A 26,566-nucleotide genomic window follows, 5' to 3' on the forward strand; every position below is an offset into this window, starting at 1 on the left:
TTTAGAACACAGAGTCTGGATTTATATGGCTGGATACTGACATTCCTGTTTAAGAGATTCCATAATTTTCAAATGTTGCTTCCCAAAAGTTTGTTTAGTCTGTTGTCTTTAAATCAAAACACATCTTCCCCAGAGAAACGATGTTATAAATTATATTACTGCTCAGACTAGCCCACAAAGACCTATTTAATCATCTAACTTCTTCTAGAGCCTAGAAATATGGGGTCTATCCAGTAGAGAAGGCAAAAGAACATTCTATCTTCTCATATTTCTGGACACAGGAACAGCTCTTGACAAAACTGTCAGGTTAGATTTGTCTTTGGCATCCTTCTATGCCCTACTGCCTCCCTTCCCAAGGCACCTAGATTCCTAATGCCCTCAAGTTTCCCTATATCTGAAGCTTTGACACTTTCATTCTGCCCCTTTTCCCAAAGTGTTGCATGATCCATGGTACATATCCCAAAATGACTTGCCTACATTTTCCCATATACAACCAGAATTGCTCACTAATAACAACACTTGCAAAGGACCTTACAAATATTATCTCGTTATATCTTCATATAATGATCCCAGGAAGCAGATGCTATATTATCCTCATTTTACAGGTGGGGAAACTGAGATTAAGGGAGGTTAAATGAATAGCCCAAGGTAAAAATGTCTGAGGCTAGATCTGAACTCAGTTCTTCATGACTCCAAGTCCAGTGCTCTATCCAGTGAGCCCCGTATCTGCCTTAGACTACTTAGTGGGGGGGGGAGTGGGAGGGAGTGATCGATTTAATTCATATTAATTCAAACTAAGGCGTCAATGACTCACACCTTAATGACTCAATGAATACACATTTATAAAGTAACCCCTAAGAGAGATACAAAATTTAGGTTAGATCATTATTATCAAAAATAACCCAGGGGGTGGCTAGGTGGCACAGTGGATAAAGCACCAGCCCTGGATTCAGGAGTACCTGAGTTCAAATCCAGCCTCAGACACTTGACACTTACTAGCTGTGTGACCCTGGGCAAGTCACTTAACCCCCATTGCCCTGCAAAAAGACAAAAAACAAAAACAAAAATAACCCATGTCCCAAGATGCCTTGTCTAATTGGTTAAATTTCAGGAACTATATAACTTTTAAAAAAAAGGGGGGGGGCAGCTAGGTGGCGCAGTGGATAGAACACTGGCCCTGGAGTCAGGAGTACCTGAGTTCAGATCCAGCCTCAGACACTTGACACTTACTAGCTGTGTGACCCTGGGCAAGTCTCACCAAAATTGGTGAGGCCAATTGCCTCACCAAAAACCAAAAACCAAAACCAAACAAACCAAAAAAGCCTGTATAACAACAAAGGATTTTTCAGAAGGTGTACCTCTCCCTCTGTCTTCCCCTTCAGTTCCTCTGAGCTATAAGTTTTCAAAAACTTCTTGTCTTTCTGAGCTGAATTTCTAACTTTTTTCTCTTCTTTCTTTCCTCCTCAATGGCAAAGATAGTGAATGGCAAAGACAGTGTTCATAAACATGGGACCGTACTGAAAAAATGGCATGCTCTTAGTTTGCAAGATATATCAATGAAGTAGTATTCTTTAGCTGTTCTAAAAATTATCTAAGAGCCATAGCTTCCCAATAGGGGTTGGAGTCAGGAAAACTTAGATTCAAATCTACCACTTTGTGACCTTGAGCAAGTCTCTTGACCTATCTTTGCCTCCCTAGGACATATCTAGGGAGTCATAGACAGGTTGGGTCCCTTTGCTGAGGAATCAGAACTTCTATTCCTGAATACTTAAGTCAGATGAGATCAATATACATCTATAATTCAAAAAGCCTGTGATTCCATCATTTTGTATAATTTCTCCAACAAATTACAAATCCACCCACACCTTAATATATTGCGACATGTGTTGCTTGCTTATGTCAAAGCCTCTGGTATTAGACATTTTCCAAAAGGTCTTGGCTGATCTTCCAATGTTTCTACATAGATTTTTTTTTCCCCAGCTCGATAGGACCTGCCATAGGTCCTATGTGTTTGCTTAGCCCTCAAGAACCTAAGATCACCTTTTTACAGTGATGAGACACAGGAGTAGACAAACCTTTAGCAGCTCACACATATGTGAGCTTAAGAGATTTACAAAATACTTTATAAACATGATCCCATTTGAGTCTCATAGTAATTCTATGATATAGATATTATGATTGCCCACATTTTACAAATAAGGAAACTGAGGCTCAGAGAGATCAAATGACTTGTTCATGGTCACAGAACTAGTAAATGTTAATGGCAGGATACAGACCCAGGTCTTCCCAAGTTCAAGACTGGACTCATTATACCACAGAATATGTGGAGAAGAACTTATTTAAATTCATCTCACACAAGTTGGGAGTTGTCCATCTACTTATGAGGAAATACCCTGGGCAGACAGGGAGAGACTAGCACTGAAACTAAACCCTATATTATACTAAGGTTAGGTAACAGTGATGGTAGGTGGGAAAAGTACTGTTCCTCTTCCTAACAGATCTGAGGTTATATGTCTCTCCCATTAAGACACAAAGACTCAGCAAAAACAGAGAAGGAAAATTATAGACCAATTTCCCTAACGAATATTGATGCTAAAATCTTAAATAAGATATTAGCGGGGCAGCTAGGTGGCGTAGTGGATAAAGCACCGGCCCTGGATTCAGGAGTCCCTGAGTTCGGGTCCGGCCTCAGACACTTAACACTTACTAGCTGTGTGACCCTGGGCAAGTCACTTAACCCCAATTGCCTCACTGGAAAAAAACAAAAAAACAAAAAACAAAAAAACCAAGATATTAGCAAGGCGATTACAGCAAGTGATCACCAGGATAATACACTATAACCAGGTGGGAGTTATACCAGGAATGCAGGGCTGGTTCAACATTAGGAAAACTATTAACATAATCAACCACATCAATAAGAAAACTAACCAAAATCATATGATTATCTCAATAGATGCAGAGAAAGCTTTTGACAAAATACAGCACCCATTCCTAATAAAAACACTAGAGAGTTTAGGAATAGGTGGAGCTTTCCTTAAAATAATAAACAGTATCTACCTAAAACCATCAGCAAGCATTATATGCAATGGAGATAAATTAGAGGCCTTCCCAATAAGATCAGGGGTGAAACAGGGATGTCCATTATCACCCCTATTATTTAATATTGTACTAGAAATGTTAGCTTTAGCAATCAGAGAAGAGAAAGGAATTAAAGGAATTAGAATAGGCAAGGAAGAAACAAAACTATCACTCTTCACAGATGATATGATGGTATACTTAAAGAATCCTAGAGAATCAACTCAAAAATTACTTGAAACAATTAACAACTTTAGCAAAGTAGCAGGATATAAAATAAATCCACATAAATCATCAGCGTTTCTATACATGACCAACAAAGTCCAGCAGCAAGAGATAGAAAGAGAAATTCTATTTAAAGTAATGGTAGATAACATAAACTACTTGGGAGTCTACTTGCCAAGACAAACCCAGGAACTCTATGAACACAACTACCAAACACTCTTCACACAAATCAAATCAGATCTAAATAATTGGAAAGATGTCAATTGCTCATGTATAGGCAGAGCTAATATAGTAAAAAAAAAAAAGACACAAAGACTCTCTCACTTTGGGCAAGGGGGGTTTGTGTCTCCAGGACAACTTCTGACACAGTGAACATTTAATAAAGACTTGTTGATTGACCAAAAAGCTAATGGTGCTGAAGCTGAGTCTTGAGGGAAATCAAGATTTCCAGAGGTGAGGAAGAAGTATATTCCTCATGTATGAGGAACTAGCAAGAACATAAGTTTGAATGAACCATTATTCAGCTGTCACCTCTCTTGAGCCCTTAATTAGTGCTCTCCTTCCTCAAATCACCTTGTATTCTATATATGTGTATGTGTATATCTCCCATGAATATTTATAAGGAACTTCAATACAATGACTGTTCTATTTTGGAACCCCAAAATGCCTTACACATGGGAGATGCTTAATAAATGCTTCGTAATAATGGACACATGTTTAGGAGCTGGAAGCATCAACTGGATCAATCATCAGACAGGAAGAAATGAACTATGGACTCTATGCCAGATTCCATAAATTAACTGTATCTTTGGGCAAATCACTCAACTCTCTAGGTATTAGTTTTGTCCATTTTTAAAGTGGGGGAGGGGGCTATACTAGATGTTCTTTAAGGTTTATTCCAGTTAGCAGAAGAAAAATTGAATCTGGAATAAAGAAACTAGGGTCCAAATTCTAGTTTTGACATACTAGCTATGTGATTCTGAAGAAGTCATTTAACCCCTCAATCTTGGTTTCCTCCCTTGCAAAATGAGGATAATACCTATATTATGTAGCTCACAGGGTTTAAGAAAACTGTACTATTATATCAACAAATAGAAATGTGAGCTATTGGAGATTAAAAAAAAACAACTAATAATGAGACTCATTTTTTAAAATGTGTTCATGGTTAGCAACTAATGTGAAATTTGTGATCTTCCTTTTTAATCCTCCTTCAATTGTCTCTGTGGTCATACTTGCCTTGTGAGGTAGCCTAAGGAGAAATAAGTGATTCTGTTCTCTTGTGCAGGAGATTGAAAAAGAGTCTCACCTGAAGCAAAGCATGTGACTCAAGGGTATTTCCTGATGGTTCATGGCCCTAGATAGGCCAATTAAGATTTTTTTATCAAGAGAAATTGAATTTTAGTCAAAGTAAGCACCTGAACCATTCCTACAAATAATTCCTTACATTTGTATAGAATTATAGGTTCCAAATAAATAGATAGGTAGATAAATGAATGAATAAATAGAACTATAGGTTCCAAATGATGCAAAAGACAATGGAAAGATGCATAAATAATGGGCAGAAGTAATATTAAAAGCTAATATTTATATAGTGTTTTAAGGTTTGAAAAGCACTTTACATGTTCTCATTTTATCCTCACAACAACCCGGTAGGGGAGGTACTATTATTATCTCTTTAATAGATGGGGAAACTGAGGGTAAAAGAGATTAGGTGACTTGCCTCAGGTCACACAGCTAATTTCTGGGGTAATATTTGAACTCAGGTGTTTCTTACTCCAAGTCCAAACTCTTTTCACTATACTGTCTTTAATTTGCAATGATGACCCAGTGATGACTTTCCCTGTAGAAGTGATCTAGATGATACTGAGGTGACATGGGACCAAAAAAGGAAGTGGGCCAATGATGCAATGAGACTAAACAACAACAGAGGGAAACAGAAAACACAAAACAAAGAGCTGCTGTGCTATTTTGAGGGCATTGAGTAAAAATACAAGTTAAGACCTGATGAAAAAGCCAGATTCGAAGTCCTGGTATTCCTGATTCTAAGCCAGAGTGCTCTACCAACTCCAACACCTAGCTGACCCAAAGGCAAAAGATTACTTTAAATATATTTGCAGAGGACCTAGGAAAATCCTTGGTCTAGAGTTGACTTCCAACCAATATATATGTTTTATTAAGATTAGTCAGAAAAAGTAGTGAAATCTCATTAATTATCATTAACTTTAGACTGGAGCTATACTTTTTGTGTCTTTGGAACTGGAATGCTTTCATTTTTCACATCATTCATAAATCATTGTCCCACATATAAAACTGAAGTAAGCCTAGTCACTCTCTACGCTTATAAGTTAAGGGGAGGCAGAAAGAGGGAGAAATAATTCATTGCTAGAATAACAATCCAGTCAGTTCAACATTTATTTTCATTCCACATATTACAATCTAAAACAATTCAGAGTAGCTTTGAGTTCCCTATTCAGCCAAGTTACATTTCCCCCTACACTAACAATTCTTCTGCCCTCTATTCTTCTATTAATAGATAAGAGATTTTATTTGAAGCACTGAATACTCTATGTAACAATAATAAATAGAACAAACATTGCCAATTTATAGTTCCTGTATAAGTAAAGCATAAAGAATGCTTGGAAATATAGGTGGGTCAGGATTATTTTTAAAGAGTGTTGTAAACTCATGAAGGAGGTGAGGAAGGCAGCAGCCATTATGTCACCAAAACAGGACAAAAATCCTATAAAAAGAATGCCCCTAACTCACTCATTGTGGCATTGATCTAAAAGTTAATGATGAATGAAGATAACAGAATTTCAGCCACTCCTCTACATGCCACCACTTTGGGTGAGACCATAGCTCAGTCAGACCTTCACAGATAATTTCTTTATAAAGTTTTAGGATGCTGTCCAAGAAATAAAAAGAGATTTCATTAGGAAATATAAGGCAAAGAAGCTACAGCCCCTTTCTGGGGTTTCAAAATATTTATTGTTACCTGTAACATTAAAAGTAGAAATTTTCCCAAAAAAGTTAATCGGGAGAACAGCCTTAAGCTGCGCCTCCCCCCCCCCCCCCCAGCCCTTTGCTCTGTTTTCAACTCTCTAAACAATGAGCTCTTTGTCTATTGTATCAACCACTGTAAACTATTTGTGTGGTCATTTTTAGCACTGGCTGATTGCATGGATCTGGGGGTGGGGGGGTGGGGAATGGGGCTTCTGTCAATGGATTTCTTGCAAATTCTGGTTTAGCCAACTCTCTGCTTATTAGCTAAATCTCATTAGCTGCTATGCAGAGAGATGGGTTTTTGTGTTTTGAAATTTCAGCTCTGGCCCTAATTATAACTGCCAACTGGAATATTTGCATGAATAATTTTTTCTCTCAGGAGGTCTCAGGAACATTTTTTCTAAAAATGCTTTTAAATTTAAGTATATCTTTATTTTCAGTAAGCTACTTAACCACTTCCACTTTCTTTTTCTAGAAGATTTACAATGTTAAAATCCCTGCAGAGGGGAAAAATCAAATTAAATCACTATGGCCAGGTAATTGTTTTGATAAGGGATTTCCTGACATTCTAAAGCCCCCCCCAAAAACCCAAAACAAAGATCCACTGTTAAGATATTCCATCAAAATTAATTTTTAAAAGCTAATTTTAATTCTGTAAAATACTGTATTTTATTGACTTTAAAATCTTTAGAAGCCAGTACTAGAAAAGGCACAGCTACCAAATGTTAAGTTAGATTAGAGTGTACTGATCAGCAAAAAGATTAGCTGAACAAAATACTATGATAAAAATCCAGTCTCTTTCCATTTCATCTGTAGAATGTGTGGGAGGTTAAAAAAAAATGAAAAAACAGAAGAAAAAGTTCTGGTTATTCCCATCTCTAAGTCAGCTTTTTATAGTATCCCCTAAATGCTTAGTAGGGCCAAAAGACATAAAACATAAAATAGAAAGATGCTTTTTGGTTGTCCCTTGACTGCTTTCATTAAATTATACAAAACCTCTTAATGGAAACAGCAGTAAGGGCTCCTCAGAATATTTATATTTTTTTATCTTAACTGGAAAAAAGTCTAGATTTACAATTCTGAAGACAATTTTTACTTTTCTTACTTTTCTGCCTGTCCCTACTGGTTTTCGATTTGCATGCATTTTATAAGCAAACTTATTAAATTTTATTTCATTATTTATCAAAAAGGTGTTTAAAAAGACAACACTTCATTTCTGGGAACAAAAGACTAAACATTAAATTTTTGGTTTAATGCCAGCCTCAAATTATTTTTAGTTAGTAACCTTCACGTACATTGGCACGTGGTGAAAAATCCAAAATAACATCATTCCACATAACGCGTCTCATAAGAGAAAGAAATTATCTAGATTCAAGTCCCATCTCTGGCTCTTAATATCTGTAAGCATAGCCTACAGTAGCACTTAATTAATGTTTTGAGTTGTTCCGGGACCTTCTACCATCATTTGATCTTTTTCTGAGTTTCTGGAGTCTGGATTTCCTTTCAAATTAAATAAGAAGGTTGAACTATAAGATAGCTTCTAATATCTCATGACTTTAGATGTCATTTAGTCTGACTTATTGATATCATAGATTTTTTAAAAGGCCCAATGAGGTGAAATGAGTTTGTTTATAGCATAATTTTACTAAAATCCAGTATCTTCTGACTCTCAAATTTTCCATACTATAGCCCAATATCCCCATCCACTGCAAAGCTACCATCACAGAAGCCCTAGCCCCCTTCTAATCACAAGCTGTCATCTCTTTTTTATAAGAGCCTGTGACTCAGAGGGGGAAAAGAGCCCTTTATAAGTGATAAGGAGCTTCCCCAATTGGAAAGAATGTTTTCCCAGAGAAAGTACAGTTTAAATGGTAACTAGATTTCACTGTAATTCACATAATCATAAGATAATAAAAGTAAAGCTAAACAAGACCAGTTTTCTTATTTTGTAAATGAAGAAACTAAGGTTCACAACGATTAAGTAATTTACCCAACATCACATAATAAGCAGAACTAGGATTGAAACCCAGGTCCTCTGAATTCAAATTCAATGTTCTCTGCACCCCACCATTTTCCAATGATTTACAAACAAAATTCATAGCCTTCTAATTTCAATGTCATCAAATACAAAACACAACTTCTCCCTTTCCTTAATAATGATAATGACTAGCATTCATATAGCTCTTTAAACAAAATACTTAATTTTATCCTCAAAATAACCCTAAGGAAGTAGAGTTGAGGAAATTGAGGCAGAGAGTTAAGTATGTGTTAGGTTTATATCTTAACTCGGGTCTTCTTGACTCCAATGTCCAGAATGATATGCACTGTGCTACCTAAGCAGCCTCTAAAACAAAAACTTGCTGTTTCCTGACAAGACCCCTTGTCAGCATATTTTTAAAAACATAAAATAGAATACACAGAATTAAAAAGTAAAGCAATCATATTAGTTATCTATATATCCATATACCCCTCCCCCCCCTCTCTCTCTACACACACACACACACACACACACACACACACACACACACACACACACACACTCTTAAAGTACACAGACCCGATTAAGAATCCTTGATGTAAAATACCAGAAGAAAAGGAACAAATGAATGTTACCAGTGCTACTTCTGGGTAATTTCAAAGTACTTTTGGTTAGGTTTAATTCACTCTGATTTCTTCACCCTTGAGGCCAAAGCACACATCTCTCCACAACCCTAAAACACACTCAGACACTGAACAGACCTGCCTGAAAGTAAGGCAAAACCATGAAAAGAAGCTCATCTGGAGTTGTACTGAGGAATGAAAAAAGACCGTGAGTTATTTTGCATTAGTCAGGGAACAATGCAGCTTTGCAAGAGAAACCAATAGGCTTAACTTGAGTCATGTGAAGGGCCCAAGGACGAAAGGGGAAAAAAAAACCCAACAACAACAACACTCTTCAACTTCATTAGGATAACAGGGCTGGAGACAAGGTGGGTCTGTGAGAAAAAAGCTTATGGAAAAAAGATGGGAAAGTTGGTAGGCTCCCAAAATGCATAAAAGTGTCTGTCACAGGGGGAAAGGGATCAGCAGAAAACATTTTATCAGAAGTCTGGGTGAAATGTCTGTGGTTGCTGACAAGATATGGAAGGCCTAAAAGGACACACAACACACAGTCCTGGTACATTATTTAAACTCTGACTAAATAATGCATCTTCCCATCACTTTTCCCAGTTAAACAGGCACAGGAATACTTCAGCTCACTCAGACTGCGGACTGGAAACAAAACAAAAACAAAAACTTCCCCAGATAGGGGTCCCAAAGTGGGGTAGGAGGGAAGCTAAATTCAAAAACCACAGCACCCAGTGTTAATGATACACAAAATAGTATCATTTAAGGGGGTGGGAGGAGGAAGAAGGCAGAGCCCAAGTGTCCTGAGCTCATCGAGCTCACCCTAAGTAAAGCAGACACTCACCAGCTAATCTCACTGCTGATCAACAAGTAAGCTTTGACCTGCTTCAGTTCTGACCTGGGCTAGTTCTCCCCTCTGAGTGGCATCCAGCTCCTGGATTGAGAGTCATCATAATAATTTGGATCAGCTTTAGCCCTACTGCAAGCTCAAAGCTCCTGAGCTCCAGAGATTCCCCAACTAAAACCTCCCCAGGAAAAATGGGGATTGCAGACATACACCACTATGCCTCACAGAATAGCCTCTTAGAAAAGTTGACATAAATTCTCAAAAAATATTTTCCATGCTTCGCTTTTGTGTTTGCTCACAGGTTCACACCAGTGTTCCCTACTGTGTGAAAATTCCCTCCTCTGAATTACTCTTCAGTAATTTAAAGTCAGAGTTACCCAGGAGTTCTGAGAATCCTGACCAGTACAGTATCATATATTTTAATGTCAGAGGTAATACCTGAACCCAGGTCTTCCAAATTCCAAGAACAGCCACCATCACCACCATGCTTCATAAAATGATTTTTTAAAAATAATCTATATATATGGGGCAGCTGGGTGGTGCAGTGGATAGCCCACTAGCCCTGGCGTTAGGAGGAGCTGAGTTTAAATCCAGCCTCAGACACTTGACACTTAAACTAGCTGTGTGACCATGGCCAAATCACTTAACCCTATTGCCTCACCGATGATGATGATGATAATCTATATGTGTAAAACCACTTCCACTGAAAATTAATCTTCTACCATATGAATTTCATTAATCTAGTTTCCCAAAGTCATCAATCTTCCATTTGTTGTTAATGATGTGAAAGACATTATTTCATATATTCCATACAGGTCCCTCTTATTTTTTATTTTTTCCATATTAATAGTACTTTTTTTACAATTACATATAAATATTAAGTCATTTTTGTAAGATTTTGAGTTCCGAATTTTTCTCCCTCTCTCCCTGAGACAGCAAGTTGATATAGGTTATACAGTGCAATCATGTTAAACATATTTCCACATTAGTCATGTTGTGAAAGAAGAATCAAGTTACTTTTTTAAAACTGGAGTATTTTCTGAGTTCTCTAACACTATGCAACCACAATTCATTTGCTTTTTTAAGAATATTCAAAAACTTACTCATTCAAGTACTAGGATTGGATTGCTTCCCTAAAAATTAATCCTCAGTACAATTAGTACTCAGGTAGTTAGAATGACTCAATACATTTAGCATCAAGCAACCAAAAAGCATTATTAATTAGTGTGGACTTAATTAATAAAAGCATACATTAAGTCCATGTGCCAGGCTTTGTGAGCCATGGCCAAAAATAAAAGTTCTGCCCCTCAAGAACTTAACATTCTATTAGCTGGCAAAATGTATGTACACATAATTATGTAAAAATATATTTAAACAATTATAAGGTAATTTGGGGGGATGCAATAGTAGCTGGAGGCAGGGGCAGCCAGGAAAGGTCTCATAAAGGAGGTGGAACTTGAGCTGAATTTGAAGGAAATTAGGTATTCTAAGAAACAGCAAGTGCATTTTAGCATTTGTAAAAGGCATGGAAATGCCCCCCCCCCCCATGGAATGCCATGTGTGAAGAAGAGCAAAAAAGGCCTGTTTAACTGATAGAGTGTGTGAAGGGAAGTAATATTAGTAAATAAGCCTGGGGGGGAAAAAGTTGGGGTCAGATAATAAAGATCTTGAAATATCAAACAAAAGAGTCTCTATTTTGAGTAGAGGGATGAATGACATGATTAGATCTGTGATTTTGGATGATTGATTTGGCAGCTGTGTAGAGGAAAAAATGCAATGGAGTTAAAGGAGACTCCAGGCAAGCAGACATATAAGAGTGTTGGCTGTTGGAGTAAAAAGACAATTGAACAATGTTGCAGATGAAGAATGGAAAAAAAAATCGTCACTTGACTGGATGTGGGAATTAGGGTTAGAGAAAGTGAGGAGTCAAGAAAGACTCAAGGTCAGAACCTGGGTGTCTGGAAAGAGAGTTGATATCCTAGACCAGGGGTTCTTAATTTTGGGGGGGGGGGCGGGGAGGTGCGGTCATAGAGCCTTTCAGTAGTCCAGTGAAGTCTATGGGCCTCTCCTCAGAACAAGATTTTTAAATGCATAAAATACAACATAAGATTAATTACTAAGGAAACCAATTATACTGAAATTCAATTATGAAAAGAATTTTTTTTTTGGTGGGGCAGGGCAGTGAGGGTTAAGAGACTTGCCCAGAGTCACACAGCTAGTAAGTCTCAAGTGTCTGAGTCCAGATTTGAATTCAGGTCCTCTTGAATGCAAGACCAGTGCTTTATCCACTGTGACACCTAGCTGCCCCAAAATCATTTTTAAAAGAAAGTTTATTGACTCCACATTAAGAACTTCTGCCCTGGACAGAAATAGAGAAATTAAGCAGAGTTGTAGGTTTGGGAGAAAACATAGGTTCTGTTTTGGACTTGAACGATGTGCTTAAAAGATAACCATTTCAAAATGTTCAAAAGTCAGTTGACAGTGAGGGACTGATGCTCACTCAAGAAAGAGACTAGGGGAGGAGATACATAGATATCTGGAGTCAGTTGCACACAGGTAATAATTAAATCCATGGGAAATGAAGTCACTAAAGGAGTAAAGAGAAAGAAAAAGGCCTAGGAGTGAGAGCCTCGGAATACACCCATAGTTAGGGTACAGGATGTGATGATTCAACAAAAGGGCATGGGGAGTGGTCAGACAGACAGGAAGAGCAGTAAAGCCCTCGGAGAGTATCCAGGGAAGAAAGGCTGGTCAATAGTATGTGAATTAGTGTTGCAGTTTACAACACATCGACATTCTTGCACAACAAGGTGTTTATTTTCTCAAAGGTCTAACTAAAAGGTGAATTAGCATGAGATTCTCTGGTAGTTAATGGCTCACACCTAACAAAAGAGCTTTTCTGACAGCATTAGCTAGGTCCACTAAGCAAAAAGCTACTTTTGACCTAGTAAAAGTTCATTCTCTTCTTTATGAAAGTTTTCCTCTGATTTATAAGGGACCTAATACAGTGTCATTTTGGTAGGCTTCTCCACCATTGTAAATTACAGATTCTGGTCCACAAATCTCCAAAAGAGGTTACATTCAATGCAATGGGAAATTTTAGAATTCCTTTTTTTTTTTTTAAATCTCAAACCATCTTATCTGTGGAACTATCTCCATGGATGACTCATTTTCATCTCATCCCATATTTCCTTGATAATGTCTTTTAAAATAATTCAGAAGTCAGTGACAGTTTATTAATTATTACAATACAGAAAATAACAATCACAATACAGGCTTGGATGAGAATTAATTTTCCTTTTGTAAACCTCAAAATTCACACAAGATCTTGGATTTAGTTCCTGATTTTTATACAGCATGCCTACCGGGCATCAAGGTATAGTTATTATTTATATTGGTGCAGATCTCTTTTTCTGTAGACATTCTGAATATATTTTACAATGGGGTCCAAACTGGGAAATACTTGGCCAATTCATAAATTATACTCTTTACATAAATATCTGTGTGTGTGTGTGTGTGTGTTATTCTTTAAGACCTTCCAGTTTGACACAGGGTATTAATTATACCTCATCAAATGAAGTCAGACTGTTTGGTTCAATACAATGATTCAAAACAGCAAAGGCTAGAAAGTGGTGTAATTCACCTGGGCAACGATGTTTTTATAGGAGTAAGAAAATACCTTTTTTAATTATACTGGGCAGAGAAAAAATTTCAGAGCTGAACCTAGAGCTAAAATTGAATCTACAAAAGGGCATAGGAAGGGCAGCTAGGTGGCACAGTGGATTCAGGAGGACCCGAGTTCAAATCTAGCCTCAGACCCTTGACACTTACTAGCTGTGTGACCCTGGTCAAGTCACTTAACCCCAACTGCCTCACCAAAATAAAAATAAAGAAAAGGGAAAAAAGAACAAAAAAGGCAGGGGCGGGGTGGCATGGGGAGAGAAAGAAGGAGGAACCAGACTTGTGATTTTATTGGGGTAGAAACTCCAAAAGAGAAAACATTATCACTTTAAAGTTGCCACATGCTGAAAAGCTGTCATGTGTGCAGGGTCAGAGTTACTGCCTCTGGCACACTAGCCCTGCAATCATGGGCCAATTGCTGAGCTTCTTCCGGTCAAATCTCAAAGATTACAAATTAAAGAAGTTAGTTGTCCATCTGAATGGGAAGGGGGAGTTTCTACACCTAGGAATTCCTTCTCCCCATACATAGAAAATTTGGGTTCCTAGGAGGATTTCTCATAATGTGCCCAAAACCTATGTAGAACATTACTTTTTGTCTAAAAGGCAAGTCTTAGCAATTTTTATATTTTCTATTATGTTATCACAAAAAGGGTAATTCTACCTCTCGTTTTTGTAGACCAGTTAACCAGAGTAAATTGTCTAATATTCGGTATTTCTTCCTCTTTTTGTAAGATTAGTGTTAAATGACATTCTTGCTAAAAACTAACTCATATACCAATAAAAAGCACATTTTTAAAAAGGCTTTCTCAAAGAACCAAGATTTAGAAACCAAAAATTTTTCATAAATTAAACACACATCAATTTAAAGTTGTTTTACTGTCTACAATCTTTTGAAATATCATAGCATAAATAAGTTATTTCATATGATTTTAAAATGACATCCCCTCAATAATGTTATTTTCTCCTCGACTTTTATCACTCCAAGAATGCCACAAATGTCAAACACAGACACCAAAAAAGATATTCTAAACTGGAGTAACACAGGAAAGCATGATTAGAAATAATGAAAATTCATCAAAACAAATGAGGCTTATTGGAGTAAAATAACTTGCCTTAAGTTTACCTAGTTTCTCTGAGGGGATACTCATAAAATGGAGAATGATTGAACAAAAAATGAATGTGATGGAAGACTGTGCTGTAAGAAATGAAAGGGATAGTTTCTCAGAAACCTGGGAAGATTTGCATAAATTGATGCAGTGAAATGAGCAGAACTAGGAAAACAATTTATACGACAATAATACTATCATAAAGATAACCAACTTAGGAACTCTGACCAACACAATGACCAGCCATGATTCCAGAGAACTCATGAAAAGACATACTATCCCCCTCTGAGAGAAAAGTGATGGACTTAAGAAAGCAAAATTGAGACATTTTGGGGCTATGTAACCAATGCCAGAACTTGTTTTGAATGTACATATATTCATAACAGGGGTCTTGTTTTTCTTTCTCAATAAGAGAAAGCAGAAGAAGGTGAGAAGAAAGGAAGATGGGTTTTTTATTGATTAAAAATTTCAAATTTAATCAAAATAAAAGCTTATGTAGTTTCTTAAGTGACGGAACTGAGGCTAAAACACAAATTTTTCAAAGACTAGGATTTTAGCAACAACTTTATCAAAGATCTAGATGGACAGTGTAATAATTTCCACTTTAGGAAAAACTGATGCATCTTGGTGGATTGGCGAGGTTTTCCCAATAATGAGCTTCCTGGGGCATGGTGGAAAAGTCAGAGAAGTCTTGAAGTAGTGTAGCCAGGTGAGAAATGAGGAGCAAGTCATTTAACCTCTCTGGGGCCCAATTCTCACATCTATAAAGTGAGGGGGTTGGATTAGATGACCTTTGGATCCCTTCCAGATTTAGGTCATTGCTCATGTGAATTTGTGACACTGTCAGGCTACAACTTCCCTCCACCCAAGGAAATCTAATCTACTCCATAACTTTCTCACCCTAGTCTCTGGCTCCTTGCATCTCTCTTCTTTCTTTCAATACTTCTTCTTTCTACACAGCTACCACACCCTGGTACAGGCCTCATCACCTCACTGCAGAACTACTTCAATGGCCTTCAGGTTGATCTCCCTGCCTCAAATCTCTCCCCTATCCAAACTATTTTCCACCAAGCTGCCAAAGTGATTTTCCTAAGGTGCAGGTCTGACCATGTAATCCCCCATTCAATAAACTCCAGAACTTCCCTACTAACTCCAGTATCAAATATAAAATTCTGTCTAGCTTTCAAAGCCCTTCATAACCTGGCCCCTTCTTACCTTTCCATTCTCCTTAAACTTTACTCCCTGGGGAAGCTAGATGGTGCAGGAGATAAAGCACTGGCCCTGAAGTTGGAAGGATCTGAGTTCAGATTTGACCTCAGACACTTAAAAGCTGTGCGACTCTAGGCAAGTCACTTAACTCTAATTGCCTTAAACATCCACAGCCATCTCCAGTGGTCTAGATAGATGGATGGATGGGGGGGGGGGGAATGAAAGAGAATATCTTGCCACTGTACGCAGATGGCTCTGGAGGAGAAAGTGAGGTTGGTGCCTTTGCACAGCCCTCCCTCATTTTAAATACAGTTCACTGCAAGTCATGATATCACCCTGGTGTCATGGTGACTTTGAGAACCAAGCAAAAACAACAACACTTTACTCCCCACTCCAAGTATGGTTCCTCTCATACAACACTCCATCTCTAGTCTTAATCCTTCTGCATTGGCCATCTACAGGTCTAGAAAGCTCTTTCCCCACCTTTTGCTCTCAGTTTCCCTGGATTTCCTGTAAGACACCTCAATTTTCACCTTCTATAGGATCCCTTTCTTAGACTATGGGAAGAGAAAAACATTAATACATGGTTGGTGGCACAGTGAAATGGTCCAACAATTCTGGAAAGCAACTTGAATTTATGCTTTTAAAAAGTGATTAAAGGGGGCAGCTAGGTGGCGCACTGGATAAAGCACCAGTCCTGGATTCAGAAGGACCTGAGTTCAAATCCAGACTCAGACACTTGACACTTACTAGCTGTGTGACCCTGGGCAAGTCACTTAACCCTCATTGCCCCCACCAAAAAAAAAGTGATTAAAAGGTCCATTTGATCCAGAAATCTTACGCAAGACATGTATTCCAAAGAGGTCAAAGACAGAAAAAAGGTTCCATATATACCACAATATTCACAGCAACACTTTTTTTTTGTCGTAGCAAAGAACTGAAAATATAATAGATACCTATCAGCTGGATAATGTGAAAACAAATTAAGGTACATGCATGTAATAGAACAACAATGGATATTAAGAATTCAGAGAAGCAGGGAAAGAGTTACTTGAAGTGACACAGAGTGAAGGAAGCAGAACCAGAAAAAATAAAATATACAAAGGCTACAACACTGTAAGTAGAAAAAAAAACAACCCAACAAATTGAATACTATGTCATCATGTCACCAAAAATGGCTCTGACAGTTGAGAAAACAAACCTCCCCTCTTCACAATGATGGGAGATGGCATCTGTGAATACTGGAATACTGCACACACTGTCAAAACAATTGGATGGGTTGGTTTTACTGAAATGCTGTTTCCCTTTTTGATTTTTGTTGTTGTTGTTGTTGTTGTTGTTAGAAGGGCTGTCTTCCTTGGGGAGCAGAGAGGCAGTTGCAGAAATACTGCTACTACTACTAATAATAGCAGCTAACATCTATATGACACTTTGATGTGCCAGGCATTTTTCAATTATCATCTCATTTGATCCTCACAACAACCCTGGGAGGTAATAATCCCTATTTTAGAGATGAGGAAACAGAGGTTAAATTATTTGCCTAAAGTGAGGCTAGATTGTAACTCAGATCTTCCTGACTCCAAGTCCAGAGCTTTATTCACTGTGCCACCCTGATGGAATGAAGGCAATGTTAAAAAAAATTTTTTAAAGGATGGTCATAAAAAGAGAAAATCTAGAATAAAGTGCCAACAAGCTCTGATGGGGTAAGTTTTTATTCCTTGAAGAAGAGGGGGATTAAAGACTTCATGGAAGAGTTGGCACTTGAGTTGGACTTTAAAACATGAATAGGAATCCAACAGAGATGGGGGAGGCAGTACATTTCAGTCATAGGAAGTACCATAATGTAAGAACGGAGGAAATACAGGATATGTTTGAGGGACAAAGAGTGGTTCAGTTTGACTGAAGAATAGAGGGCAGTAATTTAAGATAGGGCTGACAAGAGAAGGGTGGTACCAGATTGTGGAGAACCTCAAATGACCCATACAAGAGGGATCTGGTATTAAAGAAGGGACTAATTCCCAACATATTTTTATAGGTACAGTTTCCCACTTTCAGGGGAAATACCCAGCAGAGGAAATTGATCTTTAATTTTCAGTCAAAGGAGCACAAAAGGTCTAGGGACCAGAAAGTGATAATGAACAGTTCTATAGCTAAGGGGCAGATAAATTATCTGGTGATAGTGTGAAGGATCAGTAGAGTAAGATGGAGGAGGAAGGAGAGGCCAGAAAAACCTATTTTGGGGGAGTCTATTTCAGTAGTCCAATAGTTTTAGGATTATTTTCCCCTTCACATCTCCTGCCTGGATTTTCAAATCCCCTACCTTACCAACCTCAAATGTACCAACTGCAGTTTCGGTTTGTGAGGTGGCAACTGTCTCGAAAAGCACTACAAAGCAACCACCAACATCACATAAGCCAAACAGCTGCCAGAGCGTTAAAAAAGTAACAATCTTAAATTCTGAAATGAAAATAGAGGCAAAGGGCTGCATATTCCATTACCAAACCCTGGAGCTAACCACTCCCAGATTCCTGAACGTTTTAAGAAAGTTAAAACTATAGTAGAAATCCCAGACTGCCCACCACTGAAACTACCACGTCAAAAAAAGAGAAAAGAATCTTCACAAGTGGCTGGCCAAGAAACTTAATCAGGTGCTCAACGGTAAGACAAGAGCAAAGAAGTATTTCTTTCGTGAGCCAACAAACTCTTGGCTAAACCCTACTCCTTGCCATCTTCAAAACAATTTGGGTTTACTTCAAAAGCAACCTTTTGGGGAGAGTGTTGTTTTAAAGAGACAGAGTGATTGATTTCAAACACCTTTCTGTTTAAAGGAATTGATAAGATAGCTTACTTAAATACCTTTGACTTTTCACCGCCTTTCTACCCCTCCAAGGCAAGATATAAACAGACCACAGGGAAGGTACTCCGGAGCTTTATCTATCCAAGCGGGCCGTGATTCAAAGCACAGTTGGTCTAACTCTGGGTATAGTGGACTGAAGCTGAATTTGACCCTGAGCTACGACTGGCATTGGGAAATGGGGAAAACCAAGTCTTAGGTGGAGAGGTCACAGAAAAGTGTTTTTGACTCTGGCAGAACCTCAGTTTTCCAGCATTGAGGAGCTAGGGTTTGCTGAAGAGGGTAGGGCATGTTCCTCAGCAAACACTCCCTGCCTCAAACACCTGTGGAGCAGCTAAGCAAAGGCCGGGGAGCTCAATCCACCCCTGAACAGTCAGCCTGAGCCTCTCCCTTGGCCCAGCCCCCAGCAAACGTAAGATACTCACAGGGACCCAGGCTGACAGCTCTCGCCTGTAGGAAAACAACCGATCTCCTTTCACGGGCATCTTGAATTCCTGGGGGAAGGAACGAGGTAATCCTCGTCCCCCCCGCCACCCCAACTCCTCTCTTAACAGGGTGTCACAGCACTAAGACCAAACGCCCGCTCTTCTTTCTGGTCTCCGATCTTGCACCACCAAGGGACGTGCTCTCAACTTAAAGTCTGTGAGCTTCAACCCTCTGAAAGACTGATATTTCCAAGCACGCGGGGATCCACCCCGGGCCCCGCCTCCCACCACAGCGTTAACCCCACTGAACCCACAAGGCAACTAACTCCGAAACATTCCGGCGGCCGAGCCCTAAATTCCCGGGCAACCTTCTAATTGACTGCTACCATCTTCCAGAAAGGGGAGATGGGTAACTAATGAGTCACATGATTCATCGGGTGTGAGTAAAGTAGGACTCTGTTCCTGTCCATTGGATAACATGTATTTTTGGTGAAGAGGGAAAGGCTCGGAAGATAAAGACTGATGATAGTGAAGATATAATGAATACTGATCCTCTCCTTTCTCCCCCCCCTTTCGGAGTTTTTTTTGGTTCGGTCCTAGGGGGGAAACTCAAAGCTGAGATATCTCATTTACAAGAGCTAGTGCAAACCGAGGAGATAAGCAGAGACTGGCCTGCTCCCAAGCCAGGTCATAGTTCTGATGGCTTTAAACTGGAAGGGCTTATGCCAAAGTCCAAGAGATAGAGAAACAAGAAAGTAAATTTGCAACGTCTACTCCAGAAAAAGATGCAGCTACCTTGTTCAGGAAGAAAAGTAATTGGAAAAGAACAAAAAATATTTATTGTTATCACCAAATGGCTATTTGACTCTCCAAAGGCTTGGGATCATCCTTTAGCTTCTCAAAAAAATCAGTCTTATCTCATACTCCAAAAAAATACCATTGGCTTTTCGAAATTCTGTAGTAGTAACTGATAGTATATTAAAATTGCATGTATATTACAAAGTTTACAAAGCAGAAAGTACCAAAATAGTGATTATAATTTCCTGTACCCTCAGTAGGTCCTACCATGAGGTTTTGTCCACTGCCATCATTCTCCTTCCCAACAACACAAATTCCCACCCCCCCAAAATTATATCATCCTTCAGAAATGAAGGCTAGAAAGGCTGTGGTAGGTCACTGATGACTTAGCCCAATGCTCTGTACTCTATGGCGGGTTAAGAAATGTTTGTTGAATGAGTGGATGGTTCTTACTCTTAATCTGCATTTGATAACATCTTAAACCAATCAAAGTGGCTTTAATCTTCACTGTGACATCACTACTAAGAGTCTTTTTTTAAAGAACTTGTCAGGTTCAAACAACTGATTAATTATGACTAACCCTTATTCTAGGTGTAATGTGTTGAGTTAATATCTAAGATAACAACTGTAGAAAAAGAAGTGTCTGGCCCACCTTGCTTGCTCTCCCTTCACCCTTTAATTAGAAGCCAACAATTCAGCATAGGCTCTCAAGGAAAAGGTAAAAGTACAATTTACCTCATCTGACAAGATACAGATGTTGGGCTTCCTCTGAGGAGTTGCTTCACTTCCTGCCCAATCCAAACACGTTTGGCAGATTAGGAGGAAAAACAAGTCTAACAAACTCTTCTCCTAGAGTGAGTGTTACTCTTCTAGTCTCCTTTTAAGTATCAGGGTCCACACCCAAGAATAAATTTTAGTGTAATGAATGTCTTTCAAAGTAGCTTGGGATTTCCTAATTTAGAATTTTGGTTGTAATTTCTGACATGCCATGTCACTCTACCAAACCTGATGTCTTTCTGAAATCCCACATTTCTGGGCTCAGGTGGGAAGAATAGCAGTTGATATATCATTTGAGCAAATCACAGCTGTGGCAAGAATCACAACTAGTGGCTAGAATTCATACCACAGAATTTAAAAGGAAAGTAGCACTGCAGAATACTGTCATCCTTTCTCCTTCTCCCTCCCTCTTTTCACTTCCCTCTGCCCCTCCCTTCTTATAGCATTCAGATATTTGTATATTAAATTTCTTACAGAATCACCTTTTAATTATACATTGTATTACAGCACATAGAACATATGATATAGAACTAGAAAGAATCTTGGAGATTATCTTGTCCACCCCCTTCATTTTACAGATGAGAAAACTGATACCCTGTGATGTGTACTGACTTGTTTAAGATCAAACAAGTAGTAAATAGCAAAGGTATAGATTTTAATTCATATGCTCTACCTCCAACTCCAATATTATTTCTTTTGTTTGTTTGTTTGGTTGGTTTTTGTTGTTGTTTTTTGTGAGGCAATTGGGGTTGACTTGCCCAGGATCATCCAGCTAGTAAGTGTCAAATGTCTGAGGCCAAGTTTGAACTCAGGTCCTCCTGACTCCAGGGCCAGTGCTCTATCCACTGCGCCACCTAGCAGCCCCCAATATTATTTCTTTTTTTTTCCTTTTTTTTTTTGCAGGCAATGGGGATTAAGTGACTTGCCCAGGGTCACACAGCTAGTAAGTGTCAAGTGTCTGAGGCTGGATTTGAACTCAGGTACTCCTGAATCCAGGGCTGGTGCTTTAACCACTGCACCATCTAGCTGCCCCCCAATATTGTTTCTACTATACCAGAAAGCATTCTCTAAAGGAAACTTGTGAGGAAATGGGAAATGGTCTCCTCTCAATAAGGATATAATAGTCACCATTCAAATTACACTCCTGCGGACCTATTTGAGGAAAAAAGATCCCTATTTGAGGAAAAAGATCTCAATCCCCCTCCTTCCCCTCCAGCCAATAAGATCACATAGTTCAAGGAGCCCTGAGCTGGTCTTGAGACCTCTCCTGGGCTGTGTCCATATAAGGGAAGATTGAAGAAATGTTCCTGTGTCACCTCCCCCATTGGCTAAGAACCCAAAGAATAATTATGGAAATTAGGTTTAGGAATACTGTGTACTGGTAGCTAGTTTTTGTGCCTAGATTGTAACCCTTGAGTAATCGGACCAGTGATGAAAAAGGGGAGGGTCCATTCAAGTTAGGCACTGGGGGTTAAAATGGGGCCTTCAAGCCTCCATTCTTTGCACCCACCAGCTGCACGCTGGGTGACCATTCTTACAATAATGACAATAAATGAGCCTTTGACACATCAAAGCTGATAAGTTCCAGAGAATTATTGAACAGGAGTCATTTTCCTCTCAAAACTCATCAATGATCCTAACTTTTTTTTTTTGGTGGGGCAATGAAGTGACTTGCCTAGGCTCACACAGCTAGTAAGTGTCTGAGACCAGATTTGAACTCAGGTTCTCCTGAATCCAGGGCCAGTGCTTTATCCACTATGCCACGTAGCTGCCAAACAATCTTGACTTTATAAAGGAACTTCTTTTCCATTATATTTTGGTCAGTCCAGCAATAAACATTTATTAAACACCTACTATGTGAAAGTTAGTGCACTAAGTGCTAAGGATACAAAGAAAGGTAAAAGACAGTCCCTACTCTCCAGCTAGCAATCTAAATGGGGAGACAATAAGAAAATAACTATGTACAAACAAGCTGTATGCACATCAGGACAGGGTTTTCTATTTTTAGTGTATTTGTAAGTACTGAACACTTTATGGATAGGATAGGGGAGTAAGGGGGGGGGAATAAGAAATCCAAGTTAATTAATTAGAAATGAAATTGTTATAGGCAAAAACCCTTGAAAGACTTGCAAGTTTGTCAGATGATATAATTTGTAATTCATATTTGATCATTCTAGACAGATGAATTGTAGCTGACCTTTATACTGGGTATAAAGATTTACTAGTCAAATTAATAAATGTTAACTAGTCTAGCTGGAGGGGAAGAAATTTGCCCTAAGAGAAAAAACTTGAATGGTCCTCAAGGACTTCAGGAGTGTAACTACCATGCACACAAATCATCTTCCCTCTGGCAGGTTTAGCTCAGGGGTCTCTGATGATTTGTACCATTAGAACCTTGAGCAACAAAGAGACTGTACTTTGAACCTCTCAAAATAAGACACTTGTGAGTGGAGAGAGGAGATGTTTATTTTTTGTTTGGGAATGGAGAGTTTTTTTTTAATGAAACTGTGATTTCATTATGGTAGGGAGCTCCTTAAAGCTGAGAGAGACAGAGAGACCTTTAAGAGAGTAACCTGGGGTACTGAGATTAAATTACTTGCCCACAGTCACATGACCAATAAGAGTCACAAGCAGCATTTGAACCCCAATCTTTCCAAATCTTATGAGACTAGCACTAGACACCATGTTTAGAGCAGGTGGCACACTGAGAGATTTATGAAGATCAATTCCGAGAAAACAGGTATGAAGTTCTTCATATGGGGTATGTGACAAATTATGTAGAAAACCTTGGGAAATGATCACAGATTTTATCTCATCTGTTGAGCCAGTAGATCAAAATCATTCACTCAAATATTAATGTTGAAATGAAAATGCTTTACTCAAACAGAAGGAATGAATCCAAAATTAGAAAGGAGGCAGAAAGCTGGGAAACAATTTTTATAGCCAGTATTTCTGACAAAGGCCTCATTTCTAAAATATATAGAGAACTAAATCAAATTTATAAGAAACCAAGTTATTTCCCAATTGAGAAATGGTCAAAAGATATGAACAGGCAGTTTTCTGATGAAGAAATCAAAGCCAACTATTGCCATATGAAAAAATGCTCTAAATCATTATTGATTAGAGAGATGCAAATTAAAACAACTCTGAGGTACCACCTGACACCTATCAGATTGACTAATATGACAAAAAAGGAAAATAAGAAATGTTGGAGAAGCTGTGGAAAAATTGGAACACTAATGTATTGTTGGTGGAGGTGTGAACTGATCCAACCATTCTGGAGAGCAATTTGGAACTATGCCCAAATGGCTATAAAGCTGTACATATCCTTTGACCCAGCAATACCACTATTAGATCTTTTTCCCAAAGAGATCATAAAAAAGGGAAAAGTACCCACATGTACAAAAATATTTATAGCTGCTCTTTTTGTGGTGGCAAGGAATTGGAAATTATGGGGATGTCCATCAATGAGCAGGTGGATTTCAGAGAAACCTGGAAGGACTTAGATGAACTGATGCTGAGTGAGATGAGCAGAACCAGGAGAAGAACATTATACACAGTATCAACAACATTGTGTGTTGATCCACTGTGATAGACTTGACTCTTCTCAGCAATACAATGGTCCAAGATAGTTCCAAAGGACTCATGATGGAAAACGTTCTCCAAATCCAGAAAAAAAAACCAAAACTATGGAATCTAGATGCAGATTGAACCATACTATTTCTATTTTATTTTGTTTTTCTTTTTTGAGGTTTTTCCTTTTTGCTCTCATTCTTCTCTTATAATATGACTAATGCAGAAATATGTTTAATGTTATTATACATATATAACCTATATCAGATTACTTGCTGTATTGGGGATGGGGAGGGAGGGAGAAAAAATTGAAACTAGAAATCTTATAAAAACAAATGTTGGGGCAGCTAGATGGCACAGTGGATAGAGCACTGGCCCTGAAGTCAGGAGTACCTGAGTTCAAATCCGGCCTCAGACACTTAACACTTACTAGCTGTGTGACCCTGGGCAAGTCACTTAACCCCAACTGCCTCACTAAAAAAAAAAATGTTGTAGGGGCAGCTAGGTGGTGCAGTGGATAGAGCACCAGCCCTGGAGTCAGGAGTACCTGAGTTCAAATCCAGCCTCAACCACTTAATACTTACTAGCTGTGTGACCCTGGGCAAGTCACTTAACCCCAATTGCCTCACTAAAAAAACAAACAAAAAAACAAATGTTGCAAACTATCTCTACATGTAACTGGAAAATAATAAAATACTTTATGGATAAAAAAAGAAAAAAGAAAATTTAATGTAAAATGAAAAAAAAGAAAAGAAAATGCTTTGCTAATGTAAAATTAAAGTTTTCCAGCTTTTTCTAGTATTTTCTCTCTCTCTCTCTCTCTCTCTCTCTCTCTCTCTCTCTCTCTCTCTCTCTCTCTCTCTCTCACACACACACACACACACACACACACACACACACACTTACTTTTAATCTTTTTGTATCTAAGTAAGTTCCATAGGTCAAAATCAATTTGTATTGATGGGGCTGGGGGGTAGGGGAGAAAGAGGGAGAGATCGAGAACACAAAGGTGAGAGAGGAAGGCTCAAAGGTAGCATTGGGGGACATCTGCATAAAACACAAAAGGCCTCCAGGGAAACTAGAACTGTGCCTGGGAAGCAATGAACTGCATAAAAAGAATTCTCACATGACCCAAGCCTGCCCAGAAGAGATACAGTTCTCAACCATTCATATTAGGACAGGCCTACCTAAAGGAAATTTGGCTTGGCCTAAAAGAAATCAGTCTTCCAGCAAATTAGATTCTGAAATACCGTTTAGAGTACTAGTTTAACATGTCTGAGTTTAACATGTCATTCTATGCTTGGTATCACTATGTTGGTACACTATGATACTAATTCAGGTAAGACAAAATTAATGTTATACTTTTGAAGACTACTGGAATTTTTTGCAGAGCTGAACTTTCTATTTTTGCAACTTGTTGAACCTTCTGAATACAGACCAAATGCTCACTCACTCGCTTGCTCTCTCTCTCTCTCTCTCTAGCGAGAGCCAACTAAATACTTCAATATATGAGTGCCCACTTGTCCCTTACACAAATGCTTAGTACAGTACCTGGCACATAGTATTTAATGTATGCTGACTATTCTTTATTTTTTTTAAATAATATTTTTATTTAAAATTTTGAATTCCAGGGGGCAGATAGGTGGTGCAGTGGATAAAACACTGGCCCTGGATTCAGGAGGACCTGACTTCAATTCCGGCCTCAGACACTTGACACTTACTAGCTGTGTGACCCTGAGCAAGTCACTTAACCCTCATTGCCCTGCCCCCCCCATTAAAAATTAAAGCTTTGAATTCCAAATTCTATCCTTCCTTCCCTGCCCCCTCCCTGAGGCAGTAAGCAATCAGATATAGGTTATAAATGTGCAATTATGTAAAACATTACCATATTAGTTGACTATTATTAAGGAGCTTATATTCTATAGGGGAAGGCTTTATCTATATGTAGTATACACACTGTTCATATGAACTATCTGTTCTACCTATGGTAGAACTTTCCAAGCTCATATTGGTCTGATTAGCCACAGTCAAATCCGACACACTATACCTTTACCCCAATATAATGATGTCATTTTGGTCCTCTTAGAGAATGAAGAACAACCACACACAGTAGAGTGGATGTGTGTGTGTGTGTGTGTGTGTGTGTGTGTGTGTGTGTGTGTGTGTGTATGCATGCAGAGAGGGAAAGAAAATACATATTATAGAAGGAGACTAGATAGAGACATAGGAACTCCCTAGAGTATTACACAAACACACCGTTTTATATATAGTCTTCCCCTGTAGTGTATAGACACATGTGTATACAGAATACGAAATGAATATAAAATAGTTCAGAAGGAATATTAGCTGTTAGGGAGATCAAGAAAGACTTTGTGTGGAAGGTAGT

The 26,566-nt window shown here is 38.5% G+C and overlaps 1 protein-coding gene across 7 annotated transcripts in view; it reads right to left on the reverse strand.

Annotated features, from left to right (window-relative positions):
- TJP2 (tight junction protein 2) overlaps positions 1–26,566 on the reverse strand; it is a 164,434-nt gene that overhangs the window by 87,887 nt on the left and 49,981 nt on the right. For 2 of the 7 annotated variants that reach the window (XR_006353534.1, XM_043970069.1), the window contains exon 1: positions 19,033–19,344. The exons of 2 other annotated variants lie outside the window; for them this stretch is intronic. Coding sequence is in view for 1 of the 5 variants with exons in the window: in XM_043970069.1 (XP_043826004.1) it covers positions 19,033–19,092 (60 nt within the window). In the remaining 4 variants the exon portion in view is untranslated. Of the gene's footprint in view, positions 1–8,916; positions 9,010–9,042; positions 9,125–18,609; positions 18,677–19,032; positions 19,345–26,566 lie in introns of those variants that run through there. 3 more of the 7 variants (XR_006353537.1, XR_006353535.1, XR_006353536.1) reach the window with 3 other exon arrangements.

This window comes from Dromiciops gliroides, chromosome 1 (genome assembly GCF_019393635.1).
Source record: "Dromiciops gliroides isolate mDroGli1 chromosome 1, mDroGli1.pri, whole genome shotgun sequence".
In the NCBI taxonomy this organism is placed as follows: Eukaryota; Metazoa; Chordata; class Mammalia; order Microbiotheria; family Microbiotheriidae; genus Dromiciops; species Dromiciops gliroides.